General features: G+C 41.8%; 1 protein-coding gene across 1 annotated transcript in view; it reads right to left on the bottom strand.

Moving 5' to 3' along the window:
• The window catches only part of LOC133515277 (nipped-B-like protein B), a 32,968-nt gene that overhangs the window by 7,972 nt on the left and 9,874 nt on the right, over positions 1 to 15,122 (bottom strand). Inside the window, exons 10-37 of the mRNA XM_061847675.1 lie at positions 12,463 to 14,514; positions 12,235 to 12,366; positions 12,006 to 12,134; positions 11,866 to 11,928; positions 11,549 to 11,638; positions 11,334 to 11,443; positions 11,152 to 11,238; positions 8,379 to 8,610; positions 8,137 to 8,288; positions 7,967 to 8,047; positions 6,600 to 6,700; positions 6,383 to 6,512; positions 6,222 to 6,304; positions 5,628 to 5,760; positions 5,403 to 5,546; positions 4,844 to 4,930; positions 4,560 to 4,759; positions 4,379 to 4,481; positions 4,131 to 4,229; positions 3,885 to 4,031; positions 3,306 to 3,440; positions 3,132 to 3,230; positions 2,996 to 3,049; positions 2,787 to 2,895; positions 1,809 to 1,945; positions 1,585 to 1,725; positions 1,418 to 1,511; positions 740 to 894 (exon numbers count right to left, since the gene is read on the bottom strand). Coding sequence (XP_061703659.1) covers positions 740 to 894; positions 1,418 to 1,511; positions 1,585 to 1,725; positions 1,809 to 1,945; positions 2,787 to 2,895; positions 2,996 to 3,049; positions 3,132 to 3,230; positions 3,306 to 3,440; positions 3,885 to 4,031; positions 4,131 to 4,229; positions 4,379 to 4,481; positions 4,560 to 4,759; positions 4,844 to 4,930; positions 5,403 to 5,546; positions 5,628 to 5,760; positions 6,222 to 6,304; positions 6,383 to 6,512; positions 6,600 to 6,700; positions 7,967 to 8,047; positions 8,137 to 8,288; positions 8,379 to 8,610; positions 11,152 to 11,238; positions 11,334 to 11,443; positions 11,549 to 11,638; positions 11,866 to 11,928; positions 12,006 to 12,134; positions 12,235 to 12,366; positions 12,463 to 14,514 — 5,279 coding nt within the window. The remainder of the gene's footprint in view (positions 1 to 739; positions 895 to 1,417; positions 1,512 to 1,584; positions 1,726 to 1,808; positions 1,946 to 2,786; positions 2,896 to 2,995; positions 3,050 to 3,131; positions 3,231 to 3,305; positions 3,441 to 3,884; positions 4,032 to 4,130; positions 4,230 to 4,378; positions 4,482 to 4,559; positions 4,760 to 4,843; positions 4,931 to 5,402; positions 5,547 to 5,627; positions 5,761 to 6,221; positions 6,305 to 6,382; positions 6,513 to 6,599; positions 6,701 to 7,966; positions 8,048 to 8,136; positions 8,289 to 8,378; positions 8,611 to 11,151; positions 11,239 to 11,333; positions 11,444 to 11,548; positions 11,639 to 11,865; positions 11,929 to 12,005; positions 12,135 to 12,234; positions 12,367 to 12,462; positions 14,515 to 15,122) is intronic.

The following is a 15,122-nucleotide window of genomic DNA, read 5'->3' as shown; positions in this document are numbered from 1 at the left end:
GAAAATGACAAAATGTAAGTCTAAATATTTTTTTCCTGCAAGTATCCACTGTTTCAGCGGCCATTTAAGTAAATGCTGGTCGTTATGTCACTGAAAATATTAAAGTAATTCATAAAGGAGCAGTTACCCTGTATTGACAGGGTGGACAGAAAATTCAAAGATACAACAAAATGCTCAATAATTATGAAAATAGAATTACATAAAATATATATTTTTTTTAATCAAATAACTGGTTGTAGAAAAAAAAAAAAAAGGAAAACAAAAATATTACACAAGTATCATTAACCCACTTATTACACAAGTAGTTAGCAGAGCAGTGTGCGAGACATACCAAAAGAACATATAACCTGTTTTAAAAAAAAAATAAATCTATATATAGATATAAAATGAAGGAAACATTTTAAAAGACCCATTATTGTACTGGTATGTGTGGAAATTGTTAGCCGCTTATAATAAACCCTCAGAGTTTCATTATTCTGCGATATTTTCATGATGACTGACTCATTCTGACTTGACCACGAAACACACTTTATTGTGATATTATTATTGACCCTTATATTGTTTAATGACCGTGATTTGTCCATTTGTCTTCATGCCCTAAATGCATATTATGTTATGATGGCTTTTTTGGTGTGGTATTAGAGTAGCCTCCAACGAATTGAGGCAAATGTCTTTGAAAATATTTGACTAATAAAGAGGATTCTAAATCTTTTGCCTGGTACCGAAGCCAGGATCCTACCTTGCTGGCCCCCTTGAACTCCTCTTGGTCAAAGTCAAAGTGTCGACACAAAGCGCCGACCGTGAACAGCGAGCGAAGCAGCGTGGGCTTGTTCGTCACCAAGGTGGGACTGTTGGGGTCCTCTTGGTGCTGGATCTTGAGTTTGGTCAGAGCGCCTATAAATTGGGGGACGAAAAACCTTATATGTTAATCTAACGGAAACGTGGGAACCGAAGCAACTATTATGAATATATAAGCGCAGTAGCTACTCTTACATACAGTTGAAGCCAGACGTTTACATACACTGCAAAAACACACATTTCATTTTTTGTCTCACTGTCAAAAGTCAAATGAAACTAAACTTCTCCCCTTTCAGGTTAGTCAGGATAACCAAAATTATTTAATTTTGTTAACTGCCACAATAATGAGAGAGAGAATATTAGAAAATTGTACATTATTTTCATCAAGGTCAAAAATTTACATATATTTCCTTAGTATTTAGTAGGGTAAAGTTTTGGGTAACCTTTCACACACTTTTGACAGTACTCTGGGTGTAATGGGTGTAAATTTCCTCTATTTTTTTTTTTTAATCCTGGGAGTATTTTGAACAAAGCATGTTATTAAGACACCCGGTAAATGTTGTAAATTGTAAGAAAAATGCATCATATGTCTCCCTTCAGTGACAGATTTTATTCTCACCGTAGTAACGGTTGAAACAAGCCCAAACAAACTTGTAGTTGTGCGTGACCTTGTTTACCACAGCGCCGAGACAGCTTACGCAGTGCTGGACGACCTGAGAAGCAAACCACACAATTGACATTACGCCCACCGTTACACAGCCCGATGTTGTTATAAATGAGACGGACCATCATTCCGTGTTTGACGATGAGTTTCATGAGGTCTTCTTCGATGGTGGTGAGGAAATTCTCACTGGGATTGTCCATCAGCGGCACGACCAGCTCTAGGATCTTGGCGACGTTGCAAATCACCATTAAGTCGTTCTGATTCTACAACGGTACAGAATCAGCTGTTATTGCTGAAAGTTAAGAGGGTGATGTGGTGCAATAAATCAAAGGCCGTCGCGCCTTACATTATACTTGGTAGTCAAGTGGGGCTGCATAGTCATGGCGTGTTTGACCATCAGCTGCGGTCGGATTTTGCTGAACAGGTACAGCGTGGTGACGCACGCCACGAGGCGACCTGAGTTGACGCCTTTGTCCTCACAGTCTGAAGCACACAAACGTAATACAAACACAGGGATAGATACATTAAAAAACGATCAATTTAAAAATATATACAAGTACAGTATTTGGAGTAAGTTTGTGTATATATATTAGTATGTACACTACCCTTTAAAGATCAGAAATAAATTAATGGTGGCTGCAAACCTCATTAAACGTGTATGTAACCAAAACATCTAACTTCTGAAAGTCTGATACCTTAATGCGAACAGACAATGCAAAACACCATTAACGGGATAACGAAACGATCATTGATGTTGCGCTAGCTTCAACCCTTCATGCAATTGATATTTAAAAAGAAACCCTCACAGGCATATGTATCTTAACCTCTGTGAAAAATGATCGATAGCATGACACAACCCGTCTATTTTATCTATGTACTTCCTCTCCACTGTATGTTTTTTTTATAAATCAAAATACTTTAAAGTGCTATTTTTCTTACTCAAAATCAGGATCAGGACACAAATATATGTTTTTTTTTTCATTTTTGTTGGACTGGAAAGGATTCATGGCATTTCCGTTCATTTCAATGTGTGTCACAGACCAAATAAAATTTGTAATGAATGTGGGTGACTCCAAACATTTGGTAGTGTGCCGTATTTTCCGCACTATAAGGTGGACCTAAAAGCCTTTAATTTTCTCAAAAAGTGCTCCTTATTATCTGGTGCGTCTTATATATGGAGCAATATTAAGCCTTTAGTGCAGCTCCATCTAACGGATGCATAATGTAACCCCAGCCTCTACTTTAGCATCTATTCTATGCGCCTTATAATGGGGAAAATACGGAATGTTATTTTGAAACAAACCATAACAATTCCTCTTTTTACCTGCAATTGACTCCTCGTATTTCATTATGTGCTCCACCAGATTGTCCACCAGTTGACTGCAGGCCTTCTTAGCAGGTTTGTAGGAAGCAGCTTCTTCTGATTTAAGAAGCTAAAAAAAAAAAAATAAAATAAAATTGGAGGACATTCGATTTAAAAAAAAGAAGTGACCCTAAATTATGCACACAATCAAATCCAACTCAGAAACATACGTTTTGGAGGAGTTGCTCAAACCAATCGTAGCCAGTATCTTTACACGCAAGCACCTGAGATGAAATAAAAAAACGGTAAAACATCATCCATATTGCAAAAACGTAATGTGTGTACTTCATAAAATAAATTACACACCACATCTGTGATGTTCAGGATTTTCCTGATCATGGCATCTTTGTCTTGACTGGGTGTGGGTGTGAACCAGATTTTCTGGAAGGTCTCATTCACCAGTTTCTGTAGGATCAAATAAGGTGAAGTAAATAAAGTTGAATAATGCAAATAAAGCTCCCATGAGGGTTTGACTCAAACCTTAATGCCCTCCTCATCGTTGACCCGTCGGATCATCTTGACACACATCTCGGTAATCTTGTGGAAGTCCGGCAGCTCCAGACAAATATCTCTCAGGATCTTGATGACTCGCTTCCTCACGCTGATACCTGTGTCCTAGTGGGAGACAGAGCAAAAGAGGTTAGCTAAATTGAATTAAATCCAATTCTCTTGTAAATGTGGGAAAAGCAGTAAACTTGTAAAACAACCTGAATTTCCTGCGGGTCGGCAGCTTGTGGTGCAATTTATATTTTTAACTTTAGGTGGCAGTGTAGGCACACGTTTGTGTAGTTGTTGAAGTAGAACACAGGTGTCCTTTAGGCCCACAATCCAAATCTGGCCCTCCACGTCATTTTACGTTCGTCGCCAGTGAATTAACGTCATATGTCTTATGTAATGATATGCAAGGGTGACACTAAGGGGTTTAACGGTACATGTATTTGAATTCATAATTCAGGATTCAATATTAATGAATGTGAACCAAACAATGAACTTGAACCATCATCTGTGATTTTTTGTCATCGCGTTATACATATATGTGGTTTAAGGACAATCAACTACCAATATCCTCTCGATGAGCATGTCGTAGTACTGCTCGATGAGCTCAGGTCGACTGAGGACGAAGCGTCCCAAGAGCTCCACAGCTGCCTCTCGCACGCTGGTGGAGTTGTCCATGAGGCGGCCGTGAACGCCGCGCTGCATGTCGGACTGAAGTGCATGAAGAAAAAAAAAAAAAAGATTAATCAGTTTCACGAGGAAGACCCTACAACATTATGAACAACGACAATGATATTCAAAGTGTTTCACCCTTGCTAGAATGCTTGGGTCCACAGCCACAACCTCTGAGAGACACTTCATGGCTTTAGTTCGGACAGCAATGGCGCTCTCACCGAGCACTCTCAGGATCTACGCATGACAGAAAGAGCTTGATGACGAGCGACACAATACCAAACTTGTGCCACGCTGGGGTACACATATAATGACAGAATTTTGAGCATTTTCCAATCAAAAATAGCAGTAGGTGTATAGCTGAAAATGTCACATGACTGCGTTACCTGTGATAAATAAATGTCAAAGCTCTGTGAGAATGGCCTCATAGAGGCCAGGTATCGGACAATCAGACAAGAGTCCTTGTAGTCTATTATTTCAGAGCTGATCCTGAAACATATATGTGAGCATTTAATACAGAAATAATGTAAAAAAACAACCGATCCAAAAAGTAGAGTTTATTCTGACCTGGTGTGCGAGTTTCTGATGACTTTGCGGAGGAATTTTTTCCGCAATTCAGCCCTTTGCACAATCTCCTCGGTGGAGTCGACGTCGTTTGCGGCGTACGAAGCTCTCGGGTCGTCGTCGTCATCGTGCGACTTTATCGCCTTTTCCACCTCGCTCGTGATGTCCCTGTACCACTGGGCGATGTAGAAACCCCTGGCAAACTGTGTGAGCCACGCAGACAATAGTGAGTGTCCAGTTGGCTAAGTTGAGCGCAATGATTAATGGTGCTAATTACGGATGCTCACCACGAGAGAGGGGTCAATTTCACTGTTCTCCTCTATGTACCCTAGCAGGGCCCTCTGGAGTTGCTGCGTCTCATCGTTACCGGGAGACTGCAAAGACGGATGATTTGTTAGCCGTTGCGATGAAACGGTTTGGTTTCCCAATAACCATGGTAGAAATTTTATATCCCGTAATTCCCGTCTTACACAGCGCACCTGGTTATAAGCCTCGGTACACAGAAAGAGTTTAACGCTAGCTTATAACTAAGTGCGCTAACGCTAGTGCCGCGCTAACGCTAGCACTGCATAACCGCATAAACCGCAGGGTTGAAAGCGTGTGAAAAAAGTCGCGGCTTGTAGGCTGGAAATTACGGTAGTGAGTAATGTGATTTAAATATCTGAAATCTTTTATCTGGTATCACGAGTTCTGGTGTGTGCAGAGTGACAGTGTTGCCAACGTAGTGACTTGGGTGCAAAAAAAAAGTGTTAAAAAGAACATCAAAGTATATATGTTGACGAAATATATATAACCCTAACCCTATAAACCCAAATACGAGCTCTAAATTGCATCTTTTTTCAGTACCTCTTTGAGGATGCGATCGATATCGTTCTGGTCCATTTGGCTATTCACGGCATCTTTGCGCAGGCGGGAAGCAACGGTGCCAAGGTAGTCCAGCGACGCAACCCGGAGTGCCATCTCCGTCTGCTTGTTACTGAACTGGTGGACCTGGAGGATGGGAACGCACAACCACAAGACTGTGTTTCGCAAATATTGCGCGATTCAATGATGGGAATGACTTTTGCTTACCAAAAGCCGACCCAGCAAACTGAGCAGGAGTTCGGCGGCAGGCCACTCGGGTTTGTTGACAGTGGATAGGAGGTCATGGACAAAGTTCTCAAACAGAGGCCTGTAGTCATCCTCTCCCTGCTTACTCCCACACCTGACACAACCACACAAAGTGGCTAGGGCAATATTTCACCGTGGGGTGTTTAAATTAATCCAGTAATTACTGGCTAATTCACAATACTGTTTATTGACTAACTATTGCACTGGCACTCAACACGCCAGCTTGCAACTCGCCACTAACTTGACTCCACGATAGCCAACTCCACACTCTTTTCCACAACTCATCAGCCCAGGCCAGGCCCCACCTTTTAAAGCCTCACACAGTCAAAGCGATCACAAGTGGACAACATTAATATATGTGCCATGTGATTTTGATTCATCACATTTTCATGGGATAATCCACAGAATACTGAATTCTAAAAATATTCCACAACCAGCCTCCAGCGCAATAATGTACATCTGAAAATGAGCTGCGTCATTCTAAATAGATTCAAGCATAAAAAGTTAGTTGCTCGTAATGGGTGTTAACTCCGTTTTACACTTGCATTGACTTACTTCTTGAGAAACACAGACAGGAAGTTCTGAGCCGTCCTCATAGCAGTCTCATAGGAATTGGTGATGAGGATGTCCTTGTCCACCTACATGAAGCAAACATAGTGAAATATCGATTACAAATATAAGGATTTTTATCAAATTACAAATGTATTGCTGCCCACCTTTTTATTGTGTTCATCTTCACCATCCTTTGCAGAGGGGAGTTGCACAACACACTGGATGAGCTGAAGCACCAAGGCGGTGACCATCTGAATGTGTTTGCCACCTCCATCCGAACTGCTGCTGTTTAATCTGAGAGCAGCATTAAGACAAATCAATTTGGGATGGCTCTACGAGTCAGTGTCCGTTCACTCGAGCGCTCTTCCTTCTGTTGTTTACCTGAAATTTCTCAGGTTGCGTTTACTGGACGGCAGCCTGGCCATGGAGTTGAAGATCTCTTCGAGAATGAGCTGCCTGTGCTTCCTGTAGCGGGAGAACACCTGTAGAGGAGTAAAAGGAATATAATATGGAAAACTGACTTTTTAAGGTCTCCTTTACAAATAGTTGGGTGTCTCGACTGCATTTCCACTGATTAAATTGTGAAGTCACAATTTGGCTAATTTAGAAAATAACTGCCCCTAAGGAGTTAATCCACCTTGCTAGCAAGGGGAGGTGAAACTCAAGGAGTATGAGACAAGGCCGCCATTTCAAAAGAGGCTAATAAGAGGATTTGTAAAATGTCCCTTAATTTTTTTTTTGAAAGAATATCACACAAAATTTATTCCAAATTTTTCAAATTGTAAAAAAAAAACAAAAAACATAAGTCTTCTGTAGTGACAACATACAGCGGTACCTTGATTTACAATTTAGGAGTTTTTCTGAGATACGACCCGCCGCTCAAACAATTTTTTTTCTCTCCCTTGAGTTGTGAACTTAAATTTGGATTACGAGCACTAAATAGCGGATGCCAACAACAGGCAGAAGTTAGGCAGAAAGTGAGCAATTTTTCAAAAAGTGTTTACTTCAAGCTGTCGATTGCCCAGTTGTAGAGAATTACAGTGTCTAGTACAGGGGTGTCCAACTCATTTTTCATTCATTTTACTTACGGTTCCTTCGGAGGGCCGTTATGACTGTGAAACCATAAAAATCTTTAACCCCCTCATCACATTTACATATGAAATTTATGAACTCGTTTGGAAATCAGAAATCGAGAGTAATCGGTTTTTCAACTATTGCTGTTTGGTAACGCAAAAATGCTTGTAATATCTCATTAATAATTATATGACTATTTGAAATTTTGGTTCAGATTTGAACAAAAATCATGCAAGTTGATACAAATGATTTGCCTTCGCGGGCCACATAAAATCATGCAGCGGGCCGGATCTGGCCCCCGGGCCTTGAGTTTGCCACATGTGGTCTAGTAGTTAGACATTAAGTTGTCGCACTCAATGGCCACACACAATGCAAAGCTAGCATTGATGTTTTGGTCATTCTAAACCTCTTAAAAATGTGTCTGTGTCAATGCCATGTCATGGTAACCCACAAATCCGGAACTTTGAGTCTTCTTGTTTATTTGAAAAACAAAAAGAGTCCAGTTGACTTGATGCAACCTTTGTAGATTAAACAACTTAGATTGGAACACAAGCAGCAGTTGCAACACATGCAGACAGGGCATACAACAATACTAATAGGCACATATTGTTTATCCTCAGACCAAAAGGACTAATACTAATACATCCCGTTGTATTTGTGAGCGTCGCACGTACCGCGGTCACCAGTGCAATGGCACACAACTGCAGCTCGCTGACATTTTCCACAAAGAACGGCGTGATACCGAGCGTGGACACCTAGACCCAAAAAGGGCGACAAATGCAAATTGACAATCAGACACTTTTTTTGTCATTTAAGAAATACGAGGACAGATGGAGAGTCTCACCTGGAGAATGGTGGTGTCAGTGAGCAGCTGGATCTGCACCAGCTCCGAAAGACTGCTGATTATGTCACACACTTTGCTGTAGAGCAGGAGCACCGTCTTCTGTTTGTGACCAGAGCTTTTTGCTTTCTTGCCCTTGGAATTATGCCCACCGCCTTGGGTACGGCAACAACAGCACACAGTACAAAAGTTTTAATGCTTTCGTCAAAGTCGTCGTTCATCACGTCTATAATGGAAATAGCGACCTTTGTGGGAATCCATCCTGTAGGTGGGGTCGTACTGGGGGTACAAGGAGTTTTGCATGTGGAACTTGGTGTACTGCAACACCCGCTCGATGACGTCTTCGATGAAAACCACCTTGGGCACGCGCGGCGATGTCATGATGTTGAGCACGGTCAAACAGGCGTCAGCCGACTTGGTCACCCGCTCCAAGATGAGGTCACGCCACAGCCGCTCCTCGTCCATGGAGTCGTTACCCTTCAAAACAATACAAACTAATGACAAATTGGTATAAAGGAATGCTAGTTCAATCCATGCATTTATCTTAATTAGGGTGCCTGGAATTTATCCCACTCCCTGGTGACTTTTGGCTGTCACCAACCAGCTGTGTGGCACATATAAACAAACAAGTATTCACACTCACAGTCACTCCTAACGAGGACAATTTAACCTTTGCACTGAATCTCTGGTGACATTTTGGCAGGGGAAGCAGGGTACGCAGTGGACTTGTCGCCAACTAATCAAAGGGAACATATAAACAGCATTTCCTGTGCACATTCACACATATGGACAATTTGCTACTTTGGCTTCGCAACACATCTTTCAAACCAGACCTTTCTCGAAAAAGAAAATCTCATCCAGTTTTACTGGTTATTCTCCTATTTGCACATACTCTGACAGTCATTACATCTTAAAATAACAGCATTTCTTTTTCTTACTTTTGCCATTATTATCGAGAGTAAACATAAGCAGCATGTCTTGCTTGTCTTCACTCTACAGCGCCCAGACCGATTTCCTAGCGAAACTCCGATGGTGGGCAGCGCATATGGATACTGTCGTTGTTAACAACGTTGACAGGCTGCGCAAGTGCGTATGTGAATTGTGGCATAGTGTGTAGCGGCCAGTCACCCGTCACTCATTGAATCACATTACAAAATTGCACAAACTCAAGTTGGATTTTTGTTGTTGTGCGCAACGCAGAATTTCTGTAGGCAGAGACCACATCAGCAGTGCGCAATTGCGCAGGCACGCAGTAGCTGGGTACAAGCTTGAATGGTCGTCACCCAATTACAGAGCACATGTATAGCCAGGACCATAAATGACATCAACACAATTCTCTTTTGGGCTCTAAACCTCCACTTCTGCAGTCAATTACATCAGTCAATTATACCCCTTGCTGTATGCTTTGAGTCATTGTCCATCTGCGCTCTAATACACCATCCAATGAATTGTCAGTTTTAATATTGCAAGTAACACTTCGGAATTCATTTTTCAGTTTTTTTTCATCAGTAAATAATAGGGTACCTGTTCCAGTGGTACCCAAGCATGCCCACGCCATTACGGATTACACAACAACCACCAAGCTTCCCTCATGAGGTGGTATCCTTTGGATCATGACTAGTTCCTTTCCTTCTCTATACTCCTCTTTTTCCATCACTCTGTTACAACTTTTATCTGTCTCATCTGTCTACAGCAGGGGTGCTCAATGCATCGATCGTGATCGACGAAGCAGTCTTGGTCGATCGCGGGATGGCGTGCCAAAAAAAAAAAAAAAAAAAGAAGACGTTGGACAATGTTCCCTCTAAACTGCGCATGTGCAGTCTCTGCAGATATTCTGCAAAAAAAACAAAAATCCAATGCAAATCGAAAGTATAACATCAAGCTATCCAGTTTGTGGCATTTTGCAATGTGATTCAATGAGTGAGGGATGACTGGTTATTACACCCAATGGCACAATGCATATACGTACTGAAAAAAATGAAAAGAAGAAGGCACTGGTTTCTTTCAGGCAGCACACGGAACTTTCTCTAACAATGTCTCAGTCACACTCTTTTTCCTAGTTTACCTTACACCCCCCCCCTCTTAAAGATGTACACTCATAATTACAAATGTTACAGTACTTACGCAGCCCATTAATGTGTTTTATAATGACAGCATCCACCACCCTTGCTTTAGTTAGCAACACAGTATGGGCAACATAGAGCAAAGACGAGCTAGACATGCTGCTTATGTTTACTTTTGATATTAATGGAGAAAGTTCAAAAAGAAATGTTATATTAAGATGCACTGACTGTTGGAGTATGTGAATAATCGAAGAAAAAGTGGTTAAACTGAATGAGATTTTTTTCTTTTCTGAGTGGGAAATGTCTGGTCTGAAGCCAAAGTAGAAAGTGCAGGATGAGATGGTGTGAAATTTGAATATTCCACCTTGTCAGCCTGATCCGGGATGAAAGCACAGACAATACAGTACACAAAAAGCTAATTATGTATTTTAAATATAGGAGGCAACATAATATTAACCGTAAAACGGGTTGGGAGCATCATCATCATCCCCCCATCCCACCTGTCGTCGGTAGCTCGCGAGAGGCTGGCTGCTTGAAAAGTAGATCTTGGGGTAATAAAAGTCTGGGAACCCTTGGTCTATAGGATATTGTTCCAGAACTCTGAAGGCTTTTTTAGATGTGGTTTGGCAAACTCCAATCTGGCCTTTTTATTTGTGAGGCTCACCAATTGTTTACATCTTCTCATGTACACTCTGTATTCACTTTGCTGACGTCTTCTGTTGATTTTTGTCTTTGACACACATACGTCTGCTTCCTAGAGAGTGATAATTCTTTGCCGGAGCAGGGTGATGAGTGGGTGCTGGTAATGCACAAATTTTCTTAGTTTTTATTGGTGTTGTAATTAACTACTATGCAGATGTAATACTGAATAAAGTTATAATTATGTGTGATGTTGAAAGCCCACGAAGACCAAAGTGTAAGCTGCATGCTAATAAAAATTAGACTGATAACTTACATGGTTCATTAATGTGGAGAGTTTCACGCTGTCCTGAATATTCTTCTCTAGGATGTTCATAAATTTCACCAATTTCCCCGATGAAAACTGTGGACAGGAAGCAATTGCAAATTAATTTGCGTTTTCATACATTATAAGTCAACGGGATCACAATGAGGAGACTGGGACATACTCATACGTACCTTATAAAAGATGCCCATATCTTTAATCTTTGCCGAGTCGCTCCCTAACTCGTTTAACTGGTGCTTTCCAAGCAACAGCTCCTGTGGTATTTCATCATCTCCGTAATCATCTGAGTGAGGAGTAGGCAAAAAGGTATTAATGCGAATCATTTTTACATTGCTCCACACCACCCAGTAATAACGTTATCTAATGGCTAATAGTCAGACTTATTTACCTGCAGCAGTGAGGTCCACGTCCTCCAGACTCTCCAGGACGTTGTCCACACTAGCAGCGAATCTCTTGAATGTGGACGAGTCCATCAAATCTGCAGCATAAACAGCAGACAATTGTGTCACGACAATATTTATGAGAATACATGTTTTTGCTTTTTACGTGATGGGACATTAAAACGACAAAGTCTCAAGGAGTCGTGTTTGGGACCCTAAATACAGTTTCACCAGGATACATATTTTTAAGAATGGTTAGGCCACCGAAAAACGTGATTCATACATTCATTGCAAGACAAAATATGAACGCTTTTAGAAAACATACCCTCGGGTCGCATCTTTTCATATGCCTTTCTCTCTTTATGTTTTTTCTTCAATTTTCTGGCCACTGAACGAAAAGAAACCCACAAGATTACAAAATAGACACAAACAAATACATCTTTCTGTCATCATCGGGTTACTGACCGTTGCTTAAATTTGCCAGTGAATCGCCGTCGCCTTCATCCGAGCTCCAGTCCGGTTGACGTTGACGCCCCTTTTTTGACTCCCGCTTCCACGTCTTGTCCTGATCTTTCCTCCGCTTTTTCTTCAAGACTTAAAGCCCGAAAAAAAAAAGCACAATTCTATACAATACTGTCACATACTGCATTTGTTTTAACTAACCACACACAGTAATGTTGGAAAGATGGATTACCCTCATTGTCTGAGTTCTGACCGTTGTCATCGTTAGATCCTTCCACCTCTTCTTCAGAGTCAGCGGTATACTTGGGAGATTTACTGATCATACTGTGCCGCCGTTTGTTGGCCTTGTCACTTAATGAGGTCTCTGCCGGGACAAAAATGTGAGTGAACTCTCCGTATGAAAATATCCTTCCCGTATCGTCGACTTTTACTGGAATGGAAGTCATTATTCAGTCATTACCTCTCGATTTGTGACTAGAAGACAACTTCCGGGCCCTGTAGGCTTCCTTGAGTTCCTTCTTGATGCTTCGTATGTCGTCGACGTTCAGCCGTCGCAGGATCACGACTGGTTTCGCGCCCCTGCTGAGGTTTTCGACCAGCGACCTCCTCTCCAGCAGAACGCGAGGTTCTTTCCAGACGTCGACCAGGTCCCCCGAGACCACGGGAGCTTTATCCACCACGTCCCGTTTTACTTTGGGAATTACAAAATTTTTCAGCATTCCCGAGTTTCCCCCCAGCAAGTATGGGGGGAACTCACTCTTTTTTCTCTCAAGGGAAAGTTTTTTACTTTCATCGCCGCCTTTCCTCTCTTTTTTATTTTGCGAGGTTGGAAAACTGGATTTGTCGGTCCTTTCAAGACCACTGAGGTCACTGGAGTGTCTGCTGCCATCTTGCCTGATTTTGTGTTCCATATCCTGTTTAGGCGTCCCATCTGGATACTGGTCCCGTTTGTTCATGTTATCTCTCGACGCTTTGTGTTTCCTGACCTTGTTTTCCTTGATTCTTTCCCTGCCATCGTCCATCTCTCGTTCCCGACCTTTCTCCTTATTGCGCTCTTTCTCCCTAATTTTGTCTTTTTCCTTGTCCCGCTCCTTCTCCTTGAATGGATCTTTCTCCTTATCCCGCTCCTTCTCCTTGAATGGATCTTTCTCCTTATCCCGCTCCTTCTCCTTGAATGGATCTTTCTCCTTATCCCGCTCCTTCTCTTTGAATGGATCTTTCTCCTTATCCCGCTCTTTCTCCTTGAAGGGATCTTTCTCCTTTTCCCGCTCCTTCTCCTTGAATGGATCTTTCTCCTTATCCCGCTCCTTCTCCTTGAATGGATCTTTCTCCTTATCCCGCTCCTTCTCCTTGAATCGCTCTTTCTCCTTGTCCCACTCCTTATTATGCTCCTTCTCCTTAAATCGATATTTCTCCTTGTCAGGCTCTTTATTGTGTTCCTTCTCCTTTAATCGATCTTTCTCTTTATCAGGCTCCTTCTCCTTTAATCGAGCTTTCTCCACATCTTGTTCCTTATCCCGCCCCTTATCGCGCTCTTTCTCCTTTAATCGATCTTTCTCCCTATCTGGATCCTTATCCCGCTCTTTCTCCTTCAATCGATCTTTCTCCCTGACTCGTTCCTTTTCTTTTATCCGATCTTTATCTTGATGTCTACCCCTGCCTTGATCTTTCTCTCGATCTCTAACTTGGTCTGGATCTCTCTCCTTCTCCCTATCTCTGTCCTTGTCCTTTTCCCGATCTCGAACTCTGTCGCCATAAACCTCCTTCTCCCTGTCTAGATCTTTATCCCTATTTCTGTCCGCATCCTTTTGCCTGATTTTGTTTTTATTTCTCATCTTTTCCCTTATCTTCTCTCTTTCTTTTTCCTTGTTCACATCTTGGTCATTGTCCCTATCTTTGGCCTTATTCCTATCTTTTTCCACGTCCTGCTCTTTTGTCCTCTTCTTCTCCCTGCTTTTATCTTCGTTATGACAAACAGTGTTCCATTCTGCCTTGCCGGAAGTTTTAAGGGCCTCCGACTGGCGGTGATTGTTGACATTCTTTTCCTCCCTGTGCTGAGAGTCGGGATCGCGGTTCTGCTTCAGCCTCGGCAAGTCTCCGCACCTTACGTCTGATTTGCCGGCCTCAGATCTGTGTTTGCCATCCCGGTGAATTTCCTTCTTTTCCTTCTGGTGGCTATCCAAGATGGACATACCAAACTCATCGACCTGTTCTTTGGTCATGGCCGGTCGGCAGGCTTCGTCATTCTCTGCTTCTGTCTCGGAACTGCAGTGCTCTTCGCACGTCTGCTTTGCCTCCACCGTGACCACAGGCTGCCGTAATCCTCGGCCAGCCTGCTGCAGATCGATGCTGACCATCAGAGCGGGGCGACCGGAACCGTTGCTCGCTGGATTTGTCTTCTTGGGTGTCATTTGGTTGCCAGCGTTGCCGCTTTGGACGGCGAAACCGTCACTCGCGTCGACTCCTGGTTCCTGAGGATATGAGTCTTGCTTGCGTTTTTTCAGTGGTTTGTCTGGAAAATGACAACATAAAAGCTTAGTGTATGATATGAAGACAGTGATAGCTAAGATATGAGTTCTAGGCTTCCCCATCCATAATTCTAGGGAAGGGTTTGGCTACTGCTCAGTTCTTTAATAGAGTTAGTTGAGCATTTACACGAGCAAGAGTCCTCTAATATGAATGTTCATCTTTTCCTTAAAACTGGTTAATTACAACTATTCTTATTTGCTCATTACATTGAACAACTGGTTGATGTATTCTAAACAACGTATTTTTAAAATATAAATACACAGTTGTATATGTAGAACATATTAATATTAACAATTTATTCTCGTTTTATTAAATTAAGTTTATTTTAAAAATGGGTGAATTCATTCATCCATTTTGTACAATAATCATGATTAAATTCCATCTAAATAATACAAACAAATATATCAACAGATAGATAAATAGATAATTACAAAAATTAACAGCTTTATGCAGGATTTTTTCCTTTTTTTATTTCTTGTACAAATCAGCTGGCCAATTTATCCATTTCAGAAATCAAACGTTGCCTTGAAGCACAAAATTTGCCCACCCCTGTTCTTGGCCTGTGATTCCCAACCACTGTGCCTAAGTGGT

This window comes from Syngnathoides biaculeatus, chromosome 17, assembly GCF_019802595.1.
Source record: "Syngnathoides biaculeatus isolate LvHL_M chromosome 17, ASM1980259v1, whole genome shotgun sequence".
NCBI classification, from domain to species: domain Eukaryota; kingdom Metazoa; phylum Chordata; class Actinopteri; order Syngnathiformes; family Syngnathidae; genus Syngnathoides; species Syngnathoides biaculeatus.
Note: the sequence above shows the minus strand (reverse complement) of the source record. Positions and strands in the feature narration are given on the sequence as shown.